Source organism: Palaemon carinicauda, chromosome 1, assembly GCF_036898095.1.
Source record: "Palaemon carinicauda isolate YSFRI2023 chromosome 1, ASM3689809v2, whole genome shotgun sequence".
Lineage (NCBI taxonomy): Eukaryota > Metazoa > Arthropoda > Malacostraca > Decapoda > Palaemonidae > Palaemon > Palaemon carinicauda.
In genome coordinates, this window is record NC_090725.1 from 238,287,714 (window position 1) to 238,304,585 (window position 16,872).

Below are 16,872 nucleotides of genomic sequence, written 5' to 3' on the forward strand. Positions count from 1 at the left end.
AGCGAAAGGCCCCGAGGGGGGGGGAACATAACGCAACATAGTGACTCTAACTCGACATGGGAGAGAGAGAGGGAAGGTAACCCTGGGGTGGGGGTACCGGGCGGGAGGGAGGCTAGGAGTGGGGCGATAGCAGGTATACCAACCTGTCAGACCCGCGATTGATATGATCACACGGAAAGACTAAAAACCACTATAATAAACATAACACATGGTAAAATAAGATAGGAAGGCATGCTGGATGATAAAAATAATAAAATAATAATAAAAATAATGATACATCAATCGTAAAACAAACGAGGGGACGAACATTGAGACAGGAGAAAACCAAGCCTAACAGCGCGGGGAGTTAGGCAGGGCTACCAACATAACACAGAGTCAGTGAAGTGCCGACAAAATGAAAAACTAATATCTGACTCATGAAAGTCCCTCGAGCTAATGCAAGAAAAACGAATGACGTTAATAATGAGAAGCATGTCCATGGCGTGCAAACGTAAAACAAAATTAATGGAAATAGAAACGCCCGAAGGCGACCAGGCATGCCAACCTAACGAGAATACGCTAACGTATATCGTAATACTGTAACTGTTATCGTAATAACAGGACACCAATATAATAAAATAACAAATGTGTGAACCGTGGATACTCAGAAAGTTCATAACGAGAAACAATCAGTATGGAGGACTCATTGTAAAGCGTTAAGAACGACGAGAGAGAGAGAGGAGGAGGCCGAGCGTCATGAAAGACCCGACGCGGGGTCGTGAAAAATAAAACTGTCATAATATAAGCAAATAAGGGCAAGGCCCCCTCCAAAATCTTAAAACTCATAGATCTGGTACTTAACTTAGATGGGGTGACGGTAGAGTCCGACATCCTAAGGTAAATCCAGGTAAACCAGCGAAAATCACACACCTAGAGCAAAATAAGTATCGATAGCGCGTGCTATGAAAAGGAGTGACGTCACTGGCGTGGGATCGCTAGTAGTAGTAGGAGGTTGAACGGCGCCTCGCTGTTCGGGGATATTGACAGGAGATATCTAAATGGTGCGAGACCTCTGGTTGTGATTTATTCACGCCCCAGTATTATACAGACACCTTATTAAGGTGAGCGAGCTGGGTTCAACCTAGCATTCCTATACAATTTTTTCTCTGGTAAATTCATAGCAGTTTTTACCTTAGAAATGATGTAAAAGGAGCATTTCACTGGGAGGCACGGGTCGGAGCCCAGAAAACGGATTTTGAGTGAAGCGAAAAATCTATTTTTGGGTGAGGTAGCCATGTCGTCCTGATGGACCCACCCTCCTTTTGACAAAAGGATAATGAATCCCTCCCTATGGTACTGTATCTGCAACACCTACAAAGCTACAAAGAATGGCTTGGTGGCGTCTCGCGGTGGCGATTTGGCGCATCATTTACAGTACAGTAGGAGTGTCGAGAGCGTTGTCTCTTTAACGACTCTAATTATTTTTGCCACTCTTTCCCCTCGAAGCGAAAACGCTATTGGGGGTGTAGATAGCCATGAGATGTGTCAAGAATACGTCCTCTGATATTACGCGATATCCCTTTTAAAATTTTAAGGGATATTCGCTCCAGGAGTTAGAATTCTGGATACCTTTGGTAAATTCTCTGGGATATATCACTGTAGTCAAATATACCTAGGAAGCTACTAATGAAGGAACTTCCATCAGGACGACATGGCTACCTCACCCAAAAATAGATTTTTCGCTTCGCTCAAAATCCGTTTATTTTGTTTTTAAAGAATGCTAGGAAATTATTTGCTAGTTCATGGTCAATGTACCCCTCTGGTAGAGGAGAGAGAGGGAAGGGTAATACCCGGTACCCAAATCAATCTTCCTTCGGAAGAAGTGTTCAAATGAAAGAGAGGGGTGCTACCTTTCATCCAGCGGCAGAGAGCCGGCAGTCGACTATGTTGCCAGTGGCGACCCAAGGGAGGACCGAAGAACACTCAAAGAAGGGAGGTCCTCCGCCGGCAGACCGACCGACGAATGCTATCCCATAGTTTGACTATATGCGGGAAGCTTAGCAGTACGGACTAACCAACAAAAGGACCGAGCTGAACCGGCAACCCACCGGCACGCGGTGGAGTTGTAGGACGGCGGACAGGGGTGTGAAGGCTAAGCCAACACCAAAGGGATAGAGGGGGAGGGGAGAGAGTCCTGAGGGGGAGTGTATGGGGGGAAGCGTAGTTCCCACCAGCACGCACCAGGGGGGGGGGGATTCTGTTCAGGGCTAGCCTGTCTAGGTAGGGAGAGTCCATTCTCCATCCTAGGGTAGGTTAGATCAGAGTAGGTACAGCACTAATGTCCTGTCCTAAACTATAAAGAAGCAGAATCCCACAGACTGCCTAACCTAGGCTAGGTGAACTAGTCTGCTAGACCAGGAAGGGCGGGGGGGGGACAAGTCGCTAGGCCACAGGGAGGAAGGGACTTAACCCAACCAAGTGTGGACTAGGGGGAAGGGCAGAGCCCCACCACCTTCACCCTCCAGCAGGGACCAGAAGGAGAGTACATTCTCCTAATGGGGAGCTGGGGGGCGAACGACTGGTACTCTGAGGTTCCGTCCCAATCTCAAAGCGCATGTACTATGGCAAGGAGTGGGGAAGGAAATTCCTAGCCTAACCTTACCCGAATGCAATTCGAGGTAAAGAGGGGTAGAATGTAGCCTAGGCTACCTCAGAGGGAGGAGATTACCTTAGGTAAGGTAACTGGGGAGGTAAGGGAGTAAACAAAAGCCCCAGCGTTAGGTTAGGGGCAAGGGAGACGACTACCAAGATCACCGAAACCCCTTGTATACTCCCTAGAAGGCGAAATAACATCTGTGCAATCACTGAATCTTGTTTGTATAAATGCCTATATCTTCATTTTATAAAATAACACTAGGAACACTTATTATATTGTGCAAGAAGTAAACATGAACACTAGGCTATCGAGCCTAGGGGCTAGGCTAGCAATCTAGCATAGGGCTAGGGTAACACTAGTCGCCTAAAACTAATACTAACGGCATAATATAACTAATTCCTAGCAATGAAGACTAAATAACTAATGTAGTTATTAGTTATAAGACCGGGAAGGTTGCTCTGGCTAACTAAATAAAGCATGCGAGGCGAGCAACAGCGTCGCAACATGACGCCTCCGGTCGGGGCACAGCTCAGCCACAAAACTCAAGAATTAAAGATAAAAAGTCGATACTTTACGGCTGGAGCTTATTTATACAATACAGGAATATGGTACTCAACTTTCCAGAAGAAGGCGAGGCTGAAGATTGCGACATGATGCAAATAAATAGTGAACACTGGGAAAAACACTCTGCTCAGGTACGCTAAAGAACAAGGAATGGAGCACGCGGATGTGACGTAAACCAAGATGGCGGCCAGCTATGGCGGCCGTTTGTTTACATCGCTAGGTACCGTAACAGTAACGCAGGAGGAGAGTTTTGTAACGGCTCCTCCTAATACTTGCCACACTTCCCCCTCGAAGCGTAAACGCTATGTGGGGTGCAGATAGCTATGTGGCGTGTCAAGCATACGTCCCCTGTTATTATACGATATCCTAAAGGGAAACCTTATGGGTACTCGCGCCAGAAGTTAGAATTCTGTGAAACCTTTAGTTAATTCTCTGGGAATATCTACTGTAGTCATATATACCCTCAGGAAGCTACTGAAGGAACCTTCCATCAGGACGTCATGGCTATCTCACCCAAAAATAGACTTTTCGCTTCGCTCAAAATCCGTTCATTTACATTTCCAATTACACTGTATAACATCTAGGAGATGAAACAACTATTTATGTCTGTTGCTGCTTCACGGATCTTTCTCTTATAGTATTCACTTTTTATCCTTCTTAGTAGGTAATTATATTGGCTCAGTGCAGTTTTGCATTCTACCCATGTATTTTCAGTTCTTAACCGATTCCACTTTCTTTCCTTGAGTCTTTTCCCACTTTCTCTGAAGTCTCTCCATCAAACCAAGGAGATCGGTCTTTAACAATTATTGTCTTTTCCATCAGCAGACACACGGTATCATATTCACTTTTACTCATCCCATTATATATAGTCATAAGGCAGTCAAACACACAGCACCCAACAAATGTTGGTTATTATGATCGCAGGAAATGCTAATAGCATCATTTATTTTCTTTGTAACTTTTTCACTAAGTACAAAAGGAGATAAGTTTGATTTATGTCTAAAGTTTATTTTCTTCACCACTCCATGTTTCTGTATAGGTAGTCTAAATAAGTTTGTGCACTAGAGAGATAGTGCATTTCTCTTCTAAATTTATATCAGATACAATGTTATTCATTCCATCACTTAAAACTAGGTCCAACGTATGCCCGGTTAAAGTAGTTGTACAGTCAACATTATTCACTATTTGAGATGATTCCAATACCTCACTAAATGCTAAAGCATCAAGATTTGATGCGTCATCCATCCAAATATTGAAGTCTCCAAACATACTACCGTAATTCATTTTTTTCCATGATAATCATCTTAATGAGTACAATGAACTTTTCAAAGATGATACTAGTATTTGTTCTCAGAGGTTTGTAAACTGTTACAATAGATATTTTTGTATGCATAAAGTTTATTTCTATATACAGTATTCAAAGCTAGCTACACTAGTTCTTTTCAGCATATTGAGATTTTAGTAACCCTTATGAATGAAGAGCCCGACACTCCCACCAGACGAGCCTCTCTCGGAATATGAAAGAAGGCGTGTGTGTGGAGGTTATTCAGCGATCTTAGCCTTGACAAAGTTATTTAACCATGTTTCTGATAATGCTAATATGTCCAAATATTTATCATTTATCAGTTCTCGAATTTGAATAGTTTTTTACTAACAGATTGTATATTTACATAGCCACAGTTTTTCTGCTACTCTCTTTGATTCCAAGTCAGAAGCGATGCAATTTCTTGAGTTCACTACGTTTTCATTTGGTTTGTTTAATTTAGTGCAGTTTAAACATTTACTTGTTATGAATTACATTCTTGGTGGAATGTTTTCCTGAACATTTCCCGCAGACTTTGTCATCAGTCTTAGACTTGCAATCTTTTTCAAAATGTCCATACCTCTGACAGTGGTAGCAAGTGATAACATGGTACCTATCACCTATGTTATAAGTACCCCATCGCAACATAACTATCACCACTATTATGAATAGCTTTCCGAACTTCAGTATCACATTTCAACAAGTAGTGGGTAGTCCCACCTGCAGCACTTTTCTCGAGTACCAGACTTATCTTCTCTTCTATATTTGGGATATGGTCCAAGCAAAAATTTCTTTGAATCAAAGCATTTACTACTTCATCTTCTCCATTGTATACATTGCATATCATAATCTTTAGTTTTAGTTTTCCAATTTTCCTAGTCTCGGTATCAGCAACCATTGTCTGAATCTTGTTTGCTGCTTCCTCTCTGATCTTTTCGTCAGCAAAGTTTGCATAAACATTTCCGTTTGAAGTTGACTTCACATTAAGAATTGGAATGTCTTTAAGTGCATGTTCGACCTCATTTTTTCTGTCGGTGATTTTAGTTGTTGCATTAGTTGATTTAATCACCAGTAGATTCTTTTCCTTAGCTTTGTTAGTGTATGTTGTTTTCTTTGATTTTGGGTTCATCAATGTTTGAAGTGTTAACTTAATTAATTCCATATTCATCGCTAGATTATCAACTTTTTCAGTGAGATCAGTGGTCTGGGTGGAATTTGCTGTGTGTGCGCTAAGCTCCATAATTTGGTTTTTCAATTCAGCAATTTTCTCATCATGTTCATTCAAATCAATGTCTTTCATTTTCAGTAGCTTCTCCAATTCTAGTATATTTATTTTGGCTATTCTGACTTCATCTACGCAGTGTGGACATATCAAATTCAAGTTTATTATGTCTTCATCACTGATGTTTGTCACTATAAACACACACTTCTTGTGATAGTACCTTTTACATCCACATCCTATCCACATTTTTGCGTCTCCCCAGTAGATCCACATTTGAGACAACCCAGACAGTCAGCCATGATGTGCTTCTACTTCTCACTTTAGTCTCTCCATGAGATTAGCTTATATAATTCAAATATGTCACAAACAAGAAATATAAGCTAAAACACAGCCCAGGGTAGTATAGCACTGAAGAGCCCTCACTGGACACAAGAGCATCTCCTTTTGATCACCATCCTATGCCTCCTGAAGAGAGGGACAGAGAACTCAAAACTAGGGTCATGCATCACCAAATTCTGGGTTTTGGCCAAAAATTCAGACACAAAACTGAAGGAGACCTATTTTCCATCCCTTGGTGAGACCGACTAAATAAGAGAGACTGTGCAACTCGCCTATTCTCTTTGCCAACACCAAAGCTAGAAGAAAGACAGCCTTGAGAGTCCAATCCCTGTCTGCCAACCTTCTCAAAGAATCAACCGGGTTAGAACCATGTCCCACTACAGGGGACTGAGATTCTCGAGTGAGGGAGACTGCTTGAAACACCTCATGAGCATAGACAACTCCAGCAAATCGGAGTGGTCTATGAACTTAGTCAGAAAACCTTGATTAATGCCAAGTGGTAGGCTTTCATAGTTGTGACAGAGAGGTGCTTCTCTCGATGAAGGAAGATGAAGCCACGACCTGTGCTAGAGTTTCTCCAACCATACATACAGCATATCCCTTCAACAACACCAATTACAGAAGATGGCCCACTTTGCCTGGTAGACAGCTGAAGAAGATCGCAGAAGGAAATCCAGACATCTGTGCATCCCTCATAGAAAGCCTTTTGCATGGAGGAGATACTGGATAGCCTTCCAACCATGAGGAGCCAAGGAATCCACAGCACATTGGTTCCTCTGCAGGTGCAGCTGACAGAGAAACTTGAACCACTGAGGTAGTTGTCTCGCATCCTTGACCAGAAGAGTCAGCAGATCCGGATACCACTTGGCATGAGGCTATCTGAAGGCTACCAGATTCATCCAGAGTCCTGGTTTAATCAACACCCTGTTAATTACCAGCTGAATCAGGCTGAACGGAGGAAGGGTGTATGCGTCTTGGTGCATCCCGGTGATCTCATGGATGTTGGAAAGTGTCTTCAAACACCACCATGGTTCTAAAATGGAAGAGCAGAACATGGGGAGCTTCCTGTTCTGTTGGATGGCAAACAGGTCAATCCCCAGAGACCCCCACAAGGTAAAAAAGCCTTTCTGCTACATGAGGATGTAGGGACCACTCTACCTCCACAATCTGCCCCTAAAGGCAGTGTGTGCCTGCTAGTAAATTCCTCTTGCCAGGAATGTATCTTGTTGACAACTCTAGGGTATGAAACACTGTCCAGATGTGCCCCACTCCGTCAGCTAGCAGAGAGGGTATGAGACCGTGCCCCTTGCTTGTTGATGTAGATCACTTTGGTGGTGTAGTCGCTCATCAACACTACTGAGAGCCTTCTTAAACTATCTTGGAATGCTTGCAGAAAAAATGCTTGCATTTTGAGGACATTGATGTGGAGATCCATTTCTTCTTCACTCCAAACACCAGAGACAATCAGGTCATCTAGGTGTGATCTCCACACCTCCTTCGACGCATCCGAGAACAGTTGCATGTCCGGAGGTGGAGGGTAGAGTGGAATGCCCCTGGTGAGGCTCTCCTTGTCAAGCCACCAGGATGGATCAGCCCAGACCTCCTTCCTCACTGAAACAAGATGGAACAGTGGATCCCTGTTGGCTGACTAGTGATCCTTCAGACACCATTGAAGGGATCTCTAGTGAAAGCATCCACCGTGATGAGATCAGCTGATGTTAAAACCCTTGGTGCTGCAGTGTCTATCAGCATGCTCAGGTATTTCAACCTTTGTTTGGATAAGAGATTCAACTACTCCCCATTTACTACAATCCCCAGATCAACCGATCGAGATACATCAACAGAGGTACTATATCTATGGTGAAGCAGTCCTCCAAGATTCCATAGCTGCCTGCATATGACTCCTAGGAAGGAGAGACATAGCTCCTAGTACCAACGAGTTCTTTAATGGCAACACCACCTCTGGGGTAACTTGACTTGAGAAATGTCAACCTGCAAGGTACAGATGCAGCATCTTCGGCGTGTAGAACCTCTGCGGACTGGAGAGTGGGTTACAGGATCTTATTTGACCAACTGAACTTGAGGAAGTTCTCAAATATACATATCTACTCGGTTCACTCAATACATGGCCAAGTCCAAAAGATCTGATTATGCCTTTACAGATCCAAAGGTAGTTAAAGAATGTCTTTTTTTGCATCAGCAGAGAAAACGTATTGTGGTTTTAGTAATAGAGATTCAATTTTCTAACAAATCATATCAGACACAACCTTAAAGAGGAGGACTGAAGAAATGGACTATGACATATCTCGTCAGTTAATTGCAGATATGTCAGCTGTTCAATGCTATAGCATTGCATTGGACGAAAACACATATTTGTGATGCTGCACAGTTATGTGTTTGGGAACGATTGCCAAGCAAAGGATAAGTTGAACCTGAACTGGAGAATCCTGGGTGGATAATGAAACTGGCATTCTGAAAAGAACTCACTTGCCATCTGAATGCACTAAATCAGAAGTTACAGGGGAGGGGGAAACACCAGCTGCAATGCTGGGTGGAGTCACAGCATTTCAAAACATGATCACATAACTTTTCATACCGGACAGACAATCCAATCCTTAGAAAAACCACACTTGGCAATTCTGAAATGTTGCAAAGTTTCAGCTACATTCCTTTCAAGAATGCATTAAAAGATTTGGGAAAGGAGTTTGAGTCAAGATTTATGTGTGTAATGAAGTACAAGATATTCTTCACTTTTAACCTCAAGTTCTATACTCGCTGAAATTTGCCCTAATCATGTTTTTGTGGAATCTGAGATTGTCGACTTGTATGCAAATGAAATGCTAAAGGCGATTTTAAAATCAGGTGATGAAAATTTCTGGGATATTGTCCCTGATATGTACTACCCAGTTTTGAAGCAGACTGCATAAAGTGATGCGCTATTTTGTGAGCACAAACTTTTTAATCTGCATTTTCAGTGACTAATTACACGTACAGCTTGGAGAAAGTGAAGGAACAGATAGCTCATTTCCATTCATCACAACGTTAAATGAAGGTACCATATTTATTTTGAATTTCATATTAGTAAAGCGAAGAATTTCTAACATGATTCTTTGATAAGGTTGGTTACTAGTTTTATTTTATAGATAAGTGGCTTTGGAAGCCCACAAAAATTAAATCTAGTTCAAAAGCACAAACACACACACATATACTGTGTATATATATATATATATATATATATATATATATATATATATATATATATATATATATATATATATATATAAGCTTATGTGGTTCACACTGATTATGTCCTAAATATTCGGTTCTCGTAAAAAATTAGTGAATGCCACTGCCCTAGGATAAGGCAGTTTGATCTGGAGATTCAGCTTTCTCCCATGAGTATGACCGTTCCATCCAAAGGACAGAACCAGGAATTTAATTGGGGCTAACGAAGTCCTGGGCATGCCAACAGCAACAGAACGCCTGGCACGGGACCCAGCAGAAATGTTAGAACTACCAACTACTTCTCCCTCTGCAAGTGGGATCCACTGTCCCAAGCTCTGAGGCATTGGGAAAAAGTCCCTCAGCCCCCCGTTCTTGGTCTTCCACTGCAAGCAAGCACGTAAGGACCGCCTCTATTGGTGCAATCTTCTCTGTCAAGCCGAGTGACAACTCAGTGGTAGGGGAGGAGCAGGTGTCCAGTGTTCTGGAAGGAACGGAGATGGTCACCAATGCTCTTCTATCAACCTTGTAAAAGAAAGGGTTGAACACTTCTGTCTGGGGCTTCCAGAGTAGCTGAGACTGCTGGGGTAGCCAGGTACCTCGACCATGGCAGAGGGTCATACCTACAGCAACCATGGGAATGGAAACCACTTGGGCACCATCAACCCCCCTCAGAAGAGGTGTTGTTGCAAGGAGAACTTTCCTTTTGACTACAGCTGAACCTCTTCATTCTCCCCTCTTCATCTTAGAAGCGTCAGATTCAGAGTCGCAGGAAAAAAATTAGGGCAAGAAGGAGGAGGAGGAGGAAGAAGAGTGCACAAGTTTCTTCCTCTTCCTGACTCTTGCTCCTGGCCTACCAAGCAGAACAGTTGAGGTTTAAGCAACCATCGACAACAACAACAAAGAAACAATAAGGGTTGCTCCAACAGGAGTCACAATACTGGGACACTGTCACAGGGGAGGGGGGTATGCACTCTCACAAGGCCTCAAAACCCCGCAACGAGCCAGACTGGAGTCACAGCCACCGACACACAGCAGGAACTGGCTCCGGACCCCCTGGCACAAGGGTCAGAGTGATGGGCACAGGAGAAGGGATGGGAATTGCTGGGGCCAGATGAAGGATTGGGTAACTACAGGAACAGGGGTAACCCTTACCTTTGTCTTGGTGGCCTTCTTATAGCCACTTATGGGGTCAACACCTCCAAGCGCCAGAAATGGGAGTGCCACCATGCCTTCACCACCGGTATCACTGGGATACTTGTACAGTGGGAACTAAGGAGAAGTAGCCTTGGCCATTAGCTCCCTCAACACAGTCATGAAGAGGTACCTGAAAGACTAATGGAAACCCAAACTTCCTCAAGTCAAACTTATCAACAACAGCTTGCAGTCATGGTGGAAGAGTTCTCAGCCTCTAAAGGGCTGCAGCAAACACTGAGGGCTTCCCTCACACCAGCAAAACCTGAAAAGCTAGCTGAAATAGATCTGAGGACTCCTAGCCCCTGCAGCGCTGGGGACTGATCCCAGGGTGTATCCATAGGGGAAGCAAGAGCAGCCTTACCCATCAAGGAGCCCAAAGCAGCGAAGACTTCACCAGAGTCTTCTTGGGCATTGCCAAGTCAGACACCCATGAAAGCCGCTCGCTTCCCCCATTTCAGGGCCCACTCCTGCCTCTGCACCAGAAACTATGACCTTCACTAAGCAAATGGGAATGACTGCAAACAATCATGCCACCTACAAGATGCTTATAGGGAGTGTGGGGCTACAACTTGTTTAGCCATATACCAGTTGCAGTGTCCCCCCTTCCCCTGACAAACACGAACTTCTTGCTTCCATTCTTTCTTAAACAACTGAAATCACTTCCTGAAAGGAGAAAGAAAAGGAAAAAGTTTGATAAGGGGCAGATAGAATGTCCATACGTGTCAGCTGCTGAAACAAAAGTGAAGACTCTCCACGTGGATAACAGCTCATCACTCAACTTTTAACGACCATCTCCCTAATTAAAGAACGTATGTTTGTAAGCCGTTTAGGAACAAAGTAACATTAAAAAAGTCAGTTTAGTAGAAGAGGTAAAAGGAATCAGTCCAATAATTGCAAGCAAGTTGAAAAATAGGACAACATAATTGATTACATTTGCTAAATACAAGAAGCTGACACTCACTGGTAAAGCTTTGATGTCCATGATTCCAGCCAGTCCTTCTCTGATTGTTGATACAGGTCTACCAGCCTTCTTCAAGGTACGATTTAATGATTTAGTTTCCCAGTCTGTCCAGTAGACATACTGTCCTGTTACACTTATGCCGTATGGATGCAATACATCTGTTGAAACACATAAAAGTCTGTTAAAAAACTATGAAAAAATAAATCATTTTCTAAAGACCATAATCTTTGTAGCTTGTATTGAAGATCAAATACATTTCATATTTTATTATTTTAGAGAATGACATGAAAATAATATACTGTACCCTTAAAAAGTGAATTATTAGAAAAAGGGCAATAAAATATAAAATTGTAAAATGAAAATTTAATGTTTTAATGTCAAAGTCCTACAGTGAGAAACAACAGCATCTCGTCTCTTCATAACCTTGTTAGCAAACTGGTTTACTGCCTGGTGGGTGAAGAAGGTGACTGCCTTCCCATCCAACAGCATAAAACTCTAGTACTTCTCCAAATCTTCTTGGGTTGTTAACCTTGTCAACTTTACAAAGTACGTTACTATTCCTGACCACTGGTCATAAGGGGAGATAAGCTGGCCTTCCTTGACTTCTTTGACCTCTTTCTCTTATTGTCCTTCTTTGTCTTAGAAGAAGAGTCAGAATCAGTTGGAGGACGAAGGGGAGGAGAACAAAGCACGCATTTCTTCCTCTTCCTGGCTCTAGAAGTATAGTAGTCGAGGTCTAAGCGACCATCAACGATGATGCTTAGCCAAAGGGAGACACCACAAGGGTTGCTCCAGTAGGAGCCACAACACAGAGGCTCACTGAGAAAGGGAAGGGGTAGGCAACCCACCATGAGCGGGGGCGAAGGCACAACACCAAACACAGAGGGAGGAGGGAGGAGGTACCCGCCCCGGACCCGCAGGCACCAGGGTCAGGGTGACAGGCACAGGAGAAGGAGTGAAAATCACTGGGGCCAGGTCAAGGATTGAGGTAGCCCTGGGGATGGATAATGCTCACCTTATTATTATTATTATTATTATTATTACCAGCCAAGCTACAACCCTAGTTGGAAAAGCAAGATGCTATGAGCCCAAGGGCTCCAACAGGGAAAAATAGCCCAGTGAGGAAAGGAAATAAGGAAACAAATAAACAGTGACTTATGTCAGCCTGTTCAACATACAAACATTTGCTGCAAGTTTGAACTTTTGAAGTTGTACTGATTCAATAACCCAATTAGGAAGATCATTCCACAACTTGGTCACAGATGGAATAAAACATCTAGAATACTGTGTAGTATTGAGACTCATGATGAAGGGTTGACTATTAGAATTGACTGCACGCCTAGTATTAAGAACAGGATGGAACTGTCTAGGAAGATGTGAATGTAAAGGATGGTCAGAATTATGAAAAATCTTTATGCAACATGCATAATGAAGTAATTGAACAATGGTGCCAAAGATTAATATCTAGATCAGGAATAGGAAATTTAATAGACAGTAAGTTTCTGTCAAACAAATTAAGATGAGAATCAGCAGCTGAAGACGAGATGGGAGAATAATTCTCGAAACAGAGTAGAATGAAAGAATTAAAACACTTCTTCAGAATACATTGATCACCAAAAATCTTTAAGACTTTCTCAATAAGCCATTTTTTGTGCAATTGCAGAAGACACAGACCTAATATGTTTCTCAAAAATAAATCTGGTGTCGAGAATCACACCTAAAATTTTAAGTCATACAAAGTTAATGAAACATTATCAATGCTGAGATCCAGATGTTGGGGAGCCACTGTCCTTGACCTACTTACAATCATATTTTGAGTTTTGTTAGGATTCAACTTCATACCCCATAATTTGCACCATGCACTAATTTTAGCTAGATCTCTATCAAGGGATTTAACAATCCCAGATCTACATTCAGGAGATAGAATTGATGCCAAGAGAGTACCATCATCTGCATTGGCAACAACAAGCTTGTTTTCTAGGCCAAACCACATGTCAAATGTATATAGTATGAAAAGTAATCGGCCAAGACTACCCAGTGGAACACCAGATATCGCATTCCTATATCAATTATGGTGCCCATCAACAACTCTTTGAGGTCTATTGCTTAAAAATTAAATAATAATGCTAAGAAACGACCCACCCACTTCCAACTGTTTGAGTTTGAAAACAAGGGCCTCATAATTAACACGGTCAAAGGCCCAGCACTAAAATCAAGGCCAATCATACAAACTTCCTGACCACAATCAAGGGATTTCTGTACAGCATTGGAGATTGTAAGAAGGGCATCACATGCTCCACGGCCTTTACGAAAACCAAATTGCAAACTAGGGAACAGATGATTACCTTCACCAAACCTATTAAGACGTTTTGCCAGAAGACGTTCAAAAACTTTAGATAGTATGGGTGTTATGGAAATTGGGCGGTAATTAGTTGGAATTGAGCTACCACAAACACATTTACATAGTGGGGTAACATTACTAATTCTCCAATTAGTGCTAAAAGCTCCTCTTCTTGCTAACTTGCACAAAATAACAGATAACTTTGGAGCTAAGAAATCTGCAGTCTATAAAAAAACACAGCAATAATACCATTTGGCTCTGCACCTCCTGAAGCATCAAGGTCCATCAACAGAGCTTTAATTTCACGAGTTTGAAAAGCTAAACTGGTTAGTTTAGTCTCAGGAAAACAGGAATGAGGAAGTTCGAGTTTGTCATTACTGTGTTTACTGCCAAACACATCAGCCAAAAGGGTCGTCTTTTCCTCTGGAGAGTGAGTGACTCAGCCATCTGGTATAAGTAAAGGAGGAACTGTTGCATCTACACCAAAGAGTGCAGATTTAAGGGAAATCCACCACTTATGTTCCTGGGTTGTATCATAAAGGGTTTCTTTTATGGTTAAATTATATTCCTTTTCAGTTGAGGCATAAACTCTGAGCAAAAGCTCTAAGCAGAGTATAGTTATTCTAGATCAAATCTGATCTGTTACCATTCCAAAAATGATAGGCATCCTGGTTCTCCAAATAAGCCTGTCTACAATCATCACTGAACCATGGTTTCTCCTTCATTCGGTACCTTAGCACACGAGAAGGGATACGCCTATCAATTATGTTTACTAGATTCTCATTCAAAGGGGCAAGAAGATCAACACCTATACAATTGTGACCAATTCAAGCCCAAAAGATCATGCAAAATCCCATTCCAGTCTGCTTGAGATTTCATATAAATCTTACATGAGTGTGATACATTAGGGACAGGCTGCTCAGTCTTCTCTACTAATAAAATCTAGGCATGATCAGATGTTCCAACTGGAGAACCAACCTTAATTGTTATAATGCCGGGGGAGTCTGTTTATATGAGGTCCAAGCAGTTACCAGACCTGTGAGTAGCTTCTTATGATTTGCTAACAGCCTGATTCAAAGGCTTTACCTTTACACATACTTATGGGACTTTCCAGCCCTTTTTAGCTTAGATGGGTGAACCACCAGGAGCCCCGACACTCAAGGATCCAGAGAAGAAGTGGCCTTGGCTACTAACTCGCTCAAAAAAGTCATGGAGAGCCTACCTGAAAGACCTAAAGAGGTTGAAGCCCAAGCATTCCTTACGTGAAACTCATTGTCAACAGCCTTCACAGTCATGGGTGAGGAGCTTCAAGCCTCTGAAGGAATACAGCGAACATTAAGGGTTTCCCACACAACAGCAAAACCTGAAAAACTATGCTTAACATATACTGTAAATGCATTAGTTGAACTTTACAGTAATATCGACTTTAAGGGAAGTGATTATTGTGCAAGAAGAGAAACCCAATTAATATTTTGAATGCTGTCTATAAATCATAATTATACATTTTTTGTTGGTGTCAGCCTGTTACCCTATGTACTGTCAGAAACAAAAATGCTGCTTTTTTCACCTAGTGGAAACATGACTAACTTTAAAACTACCAGTAAATGCTTGGATATTTTAATTTTCTCCTGCAAATACAGAACTATTGGTTATGGAAACTAAATCAAAGTTTATAAATCGAACAGAAGGACAATCATGAGTCAGCCATATCACGCAGACTGAATCTTGGATAGATGCCAACATACACTACTCAGCATTAACAACAGTATTTTCAAAGAATTATTTTTATTGCATATTAAATGAACTTTAATTTTTATTTCCATCATATGACTGTATGCTTTCTTTGGACTTGAAATCATAATATAGTCTGTACAGACCATGGTCATTTACCTCAAGCCATACTGCTAAAACAACCTTCGAACATGTGTATCTCTCTCTTATTCCCATCCGTCTGCTATCCGAGTGGTATTTTATATATTTTGTATATAGTAAAGGAAATCGCATAGTACAATGACTGTCGATGTTTAGGATCATAACAACTATTAGTTTAGATTCTATAACATTGGAAGGGATTATTTTCCATGTTGCCACATTGTGGTGGCATTTGATGTGTCCCCTTAGATCAAATCAGGTAGGTAGGTAGGGAAACATTCTTATAATTGAAAAAAAAAATCAATAAAAAATAAATAATGAATCTCTCTCTCTCTCTCTCTCTCTCTCTCTCTCTCTCTCTCTCTCTCTCTCTCTCTCTCTCTCTGGGCACACCAAATGCCACCACAATGTGGCAATATGGAATATATATGTATATATATGAATATATATATATATATATATATATATATATATAGAGAGAGAGAGAGAGAGAGAGAGAGAGAGAGAGTTGTGATTACATAGGTATAGGGACGTTAATGTGATAACTGGAAAGAAGTAGAAAGAGTTATAAATAAATACTTCAAAACTATATATATATATATATATATATATATATATATATATATATATATATATATATATATATATGTACTGTATGCATATGTATATGTATATGTACATATATATATGTATATATATATATATATATATATATATATATATATATATATATATATATATACAGTGCAGTATATATTACTAGCCAAGTTACAACATTTTGTTTGATCTACCAGAATCCAGGCATGAATAATTCTGTCTTCAATTGTCTTCTTACTATTAAGGCTAAAATACAATATGATTATAGAAAGACCTCTTCTGTGTTTGTTGGTGATTTTAATGTTCTCCATAGGGAGTGGTTAAACTCTCTTTCTCCAAGCTCTGGACTTTGCCTCTGAATCAGGCTGTGAGATAATCACAAATGAAGCTACTCACAGGTATGGTAACTACTTGGACCTAGTGTACATTGACTTCCCTGACGTTATAACAAGTAAGGTTGGTTCTCCAGTTGGGACATCTGATCATGCCTTCATTTCATTAGCAGTGAAAACTGAGCAGCCTAATTCTGATGTATCATATTAATGTAAGATTTATATAAAATCTCAAGCAGACTTGAATGGAATTTGAATGATTTTTTTAACTTTAATTGGTCACAATT

The 16,872-nt window shown here is 41.2% G+C and overlaps 1 protein-coding gene across 1 annotated transcript in view; it reads right to left on the reverse strand.

Annotated features, from left to right (window-relative positions):
• The window catches only part of Lrp4 (LDL receptor related protein 4), a 339,698-nt gene that overhangs the window by 176,752 nt on the left and 146,074 nt on the right, over window positions 1-16,872 (reverse strand). Inside the window, exon 17 of the mRNA XM_068388178.1 lies at window positions 11,444-11,601. Coding sequence (XP_068244279.1) covers window positions 11,444-11,601 — 158 coding nt within the window. The remainder of the gene's footprint in view (window positions 1-11,443; window positions 11,602-16,872) is intronic.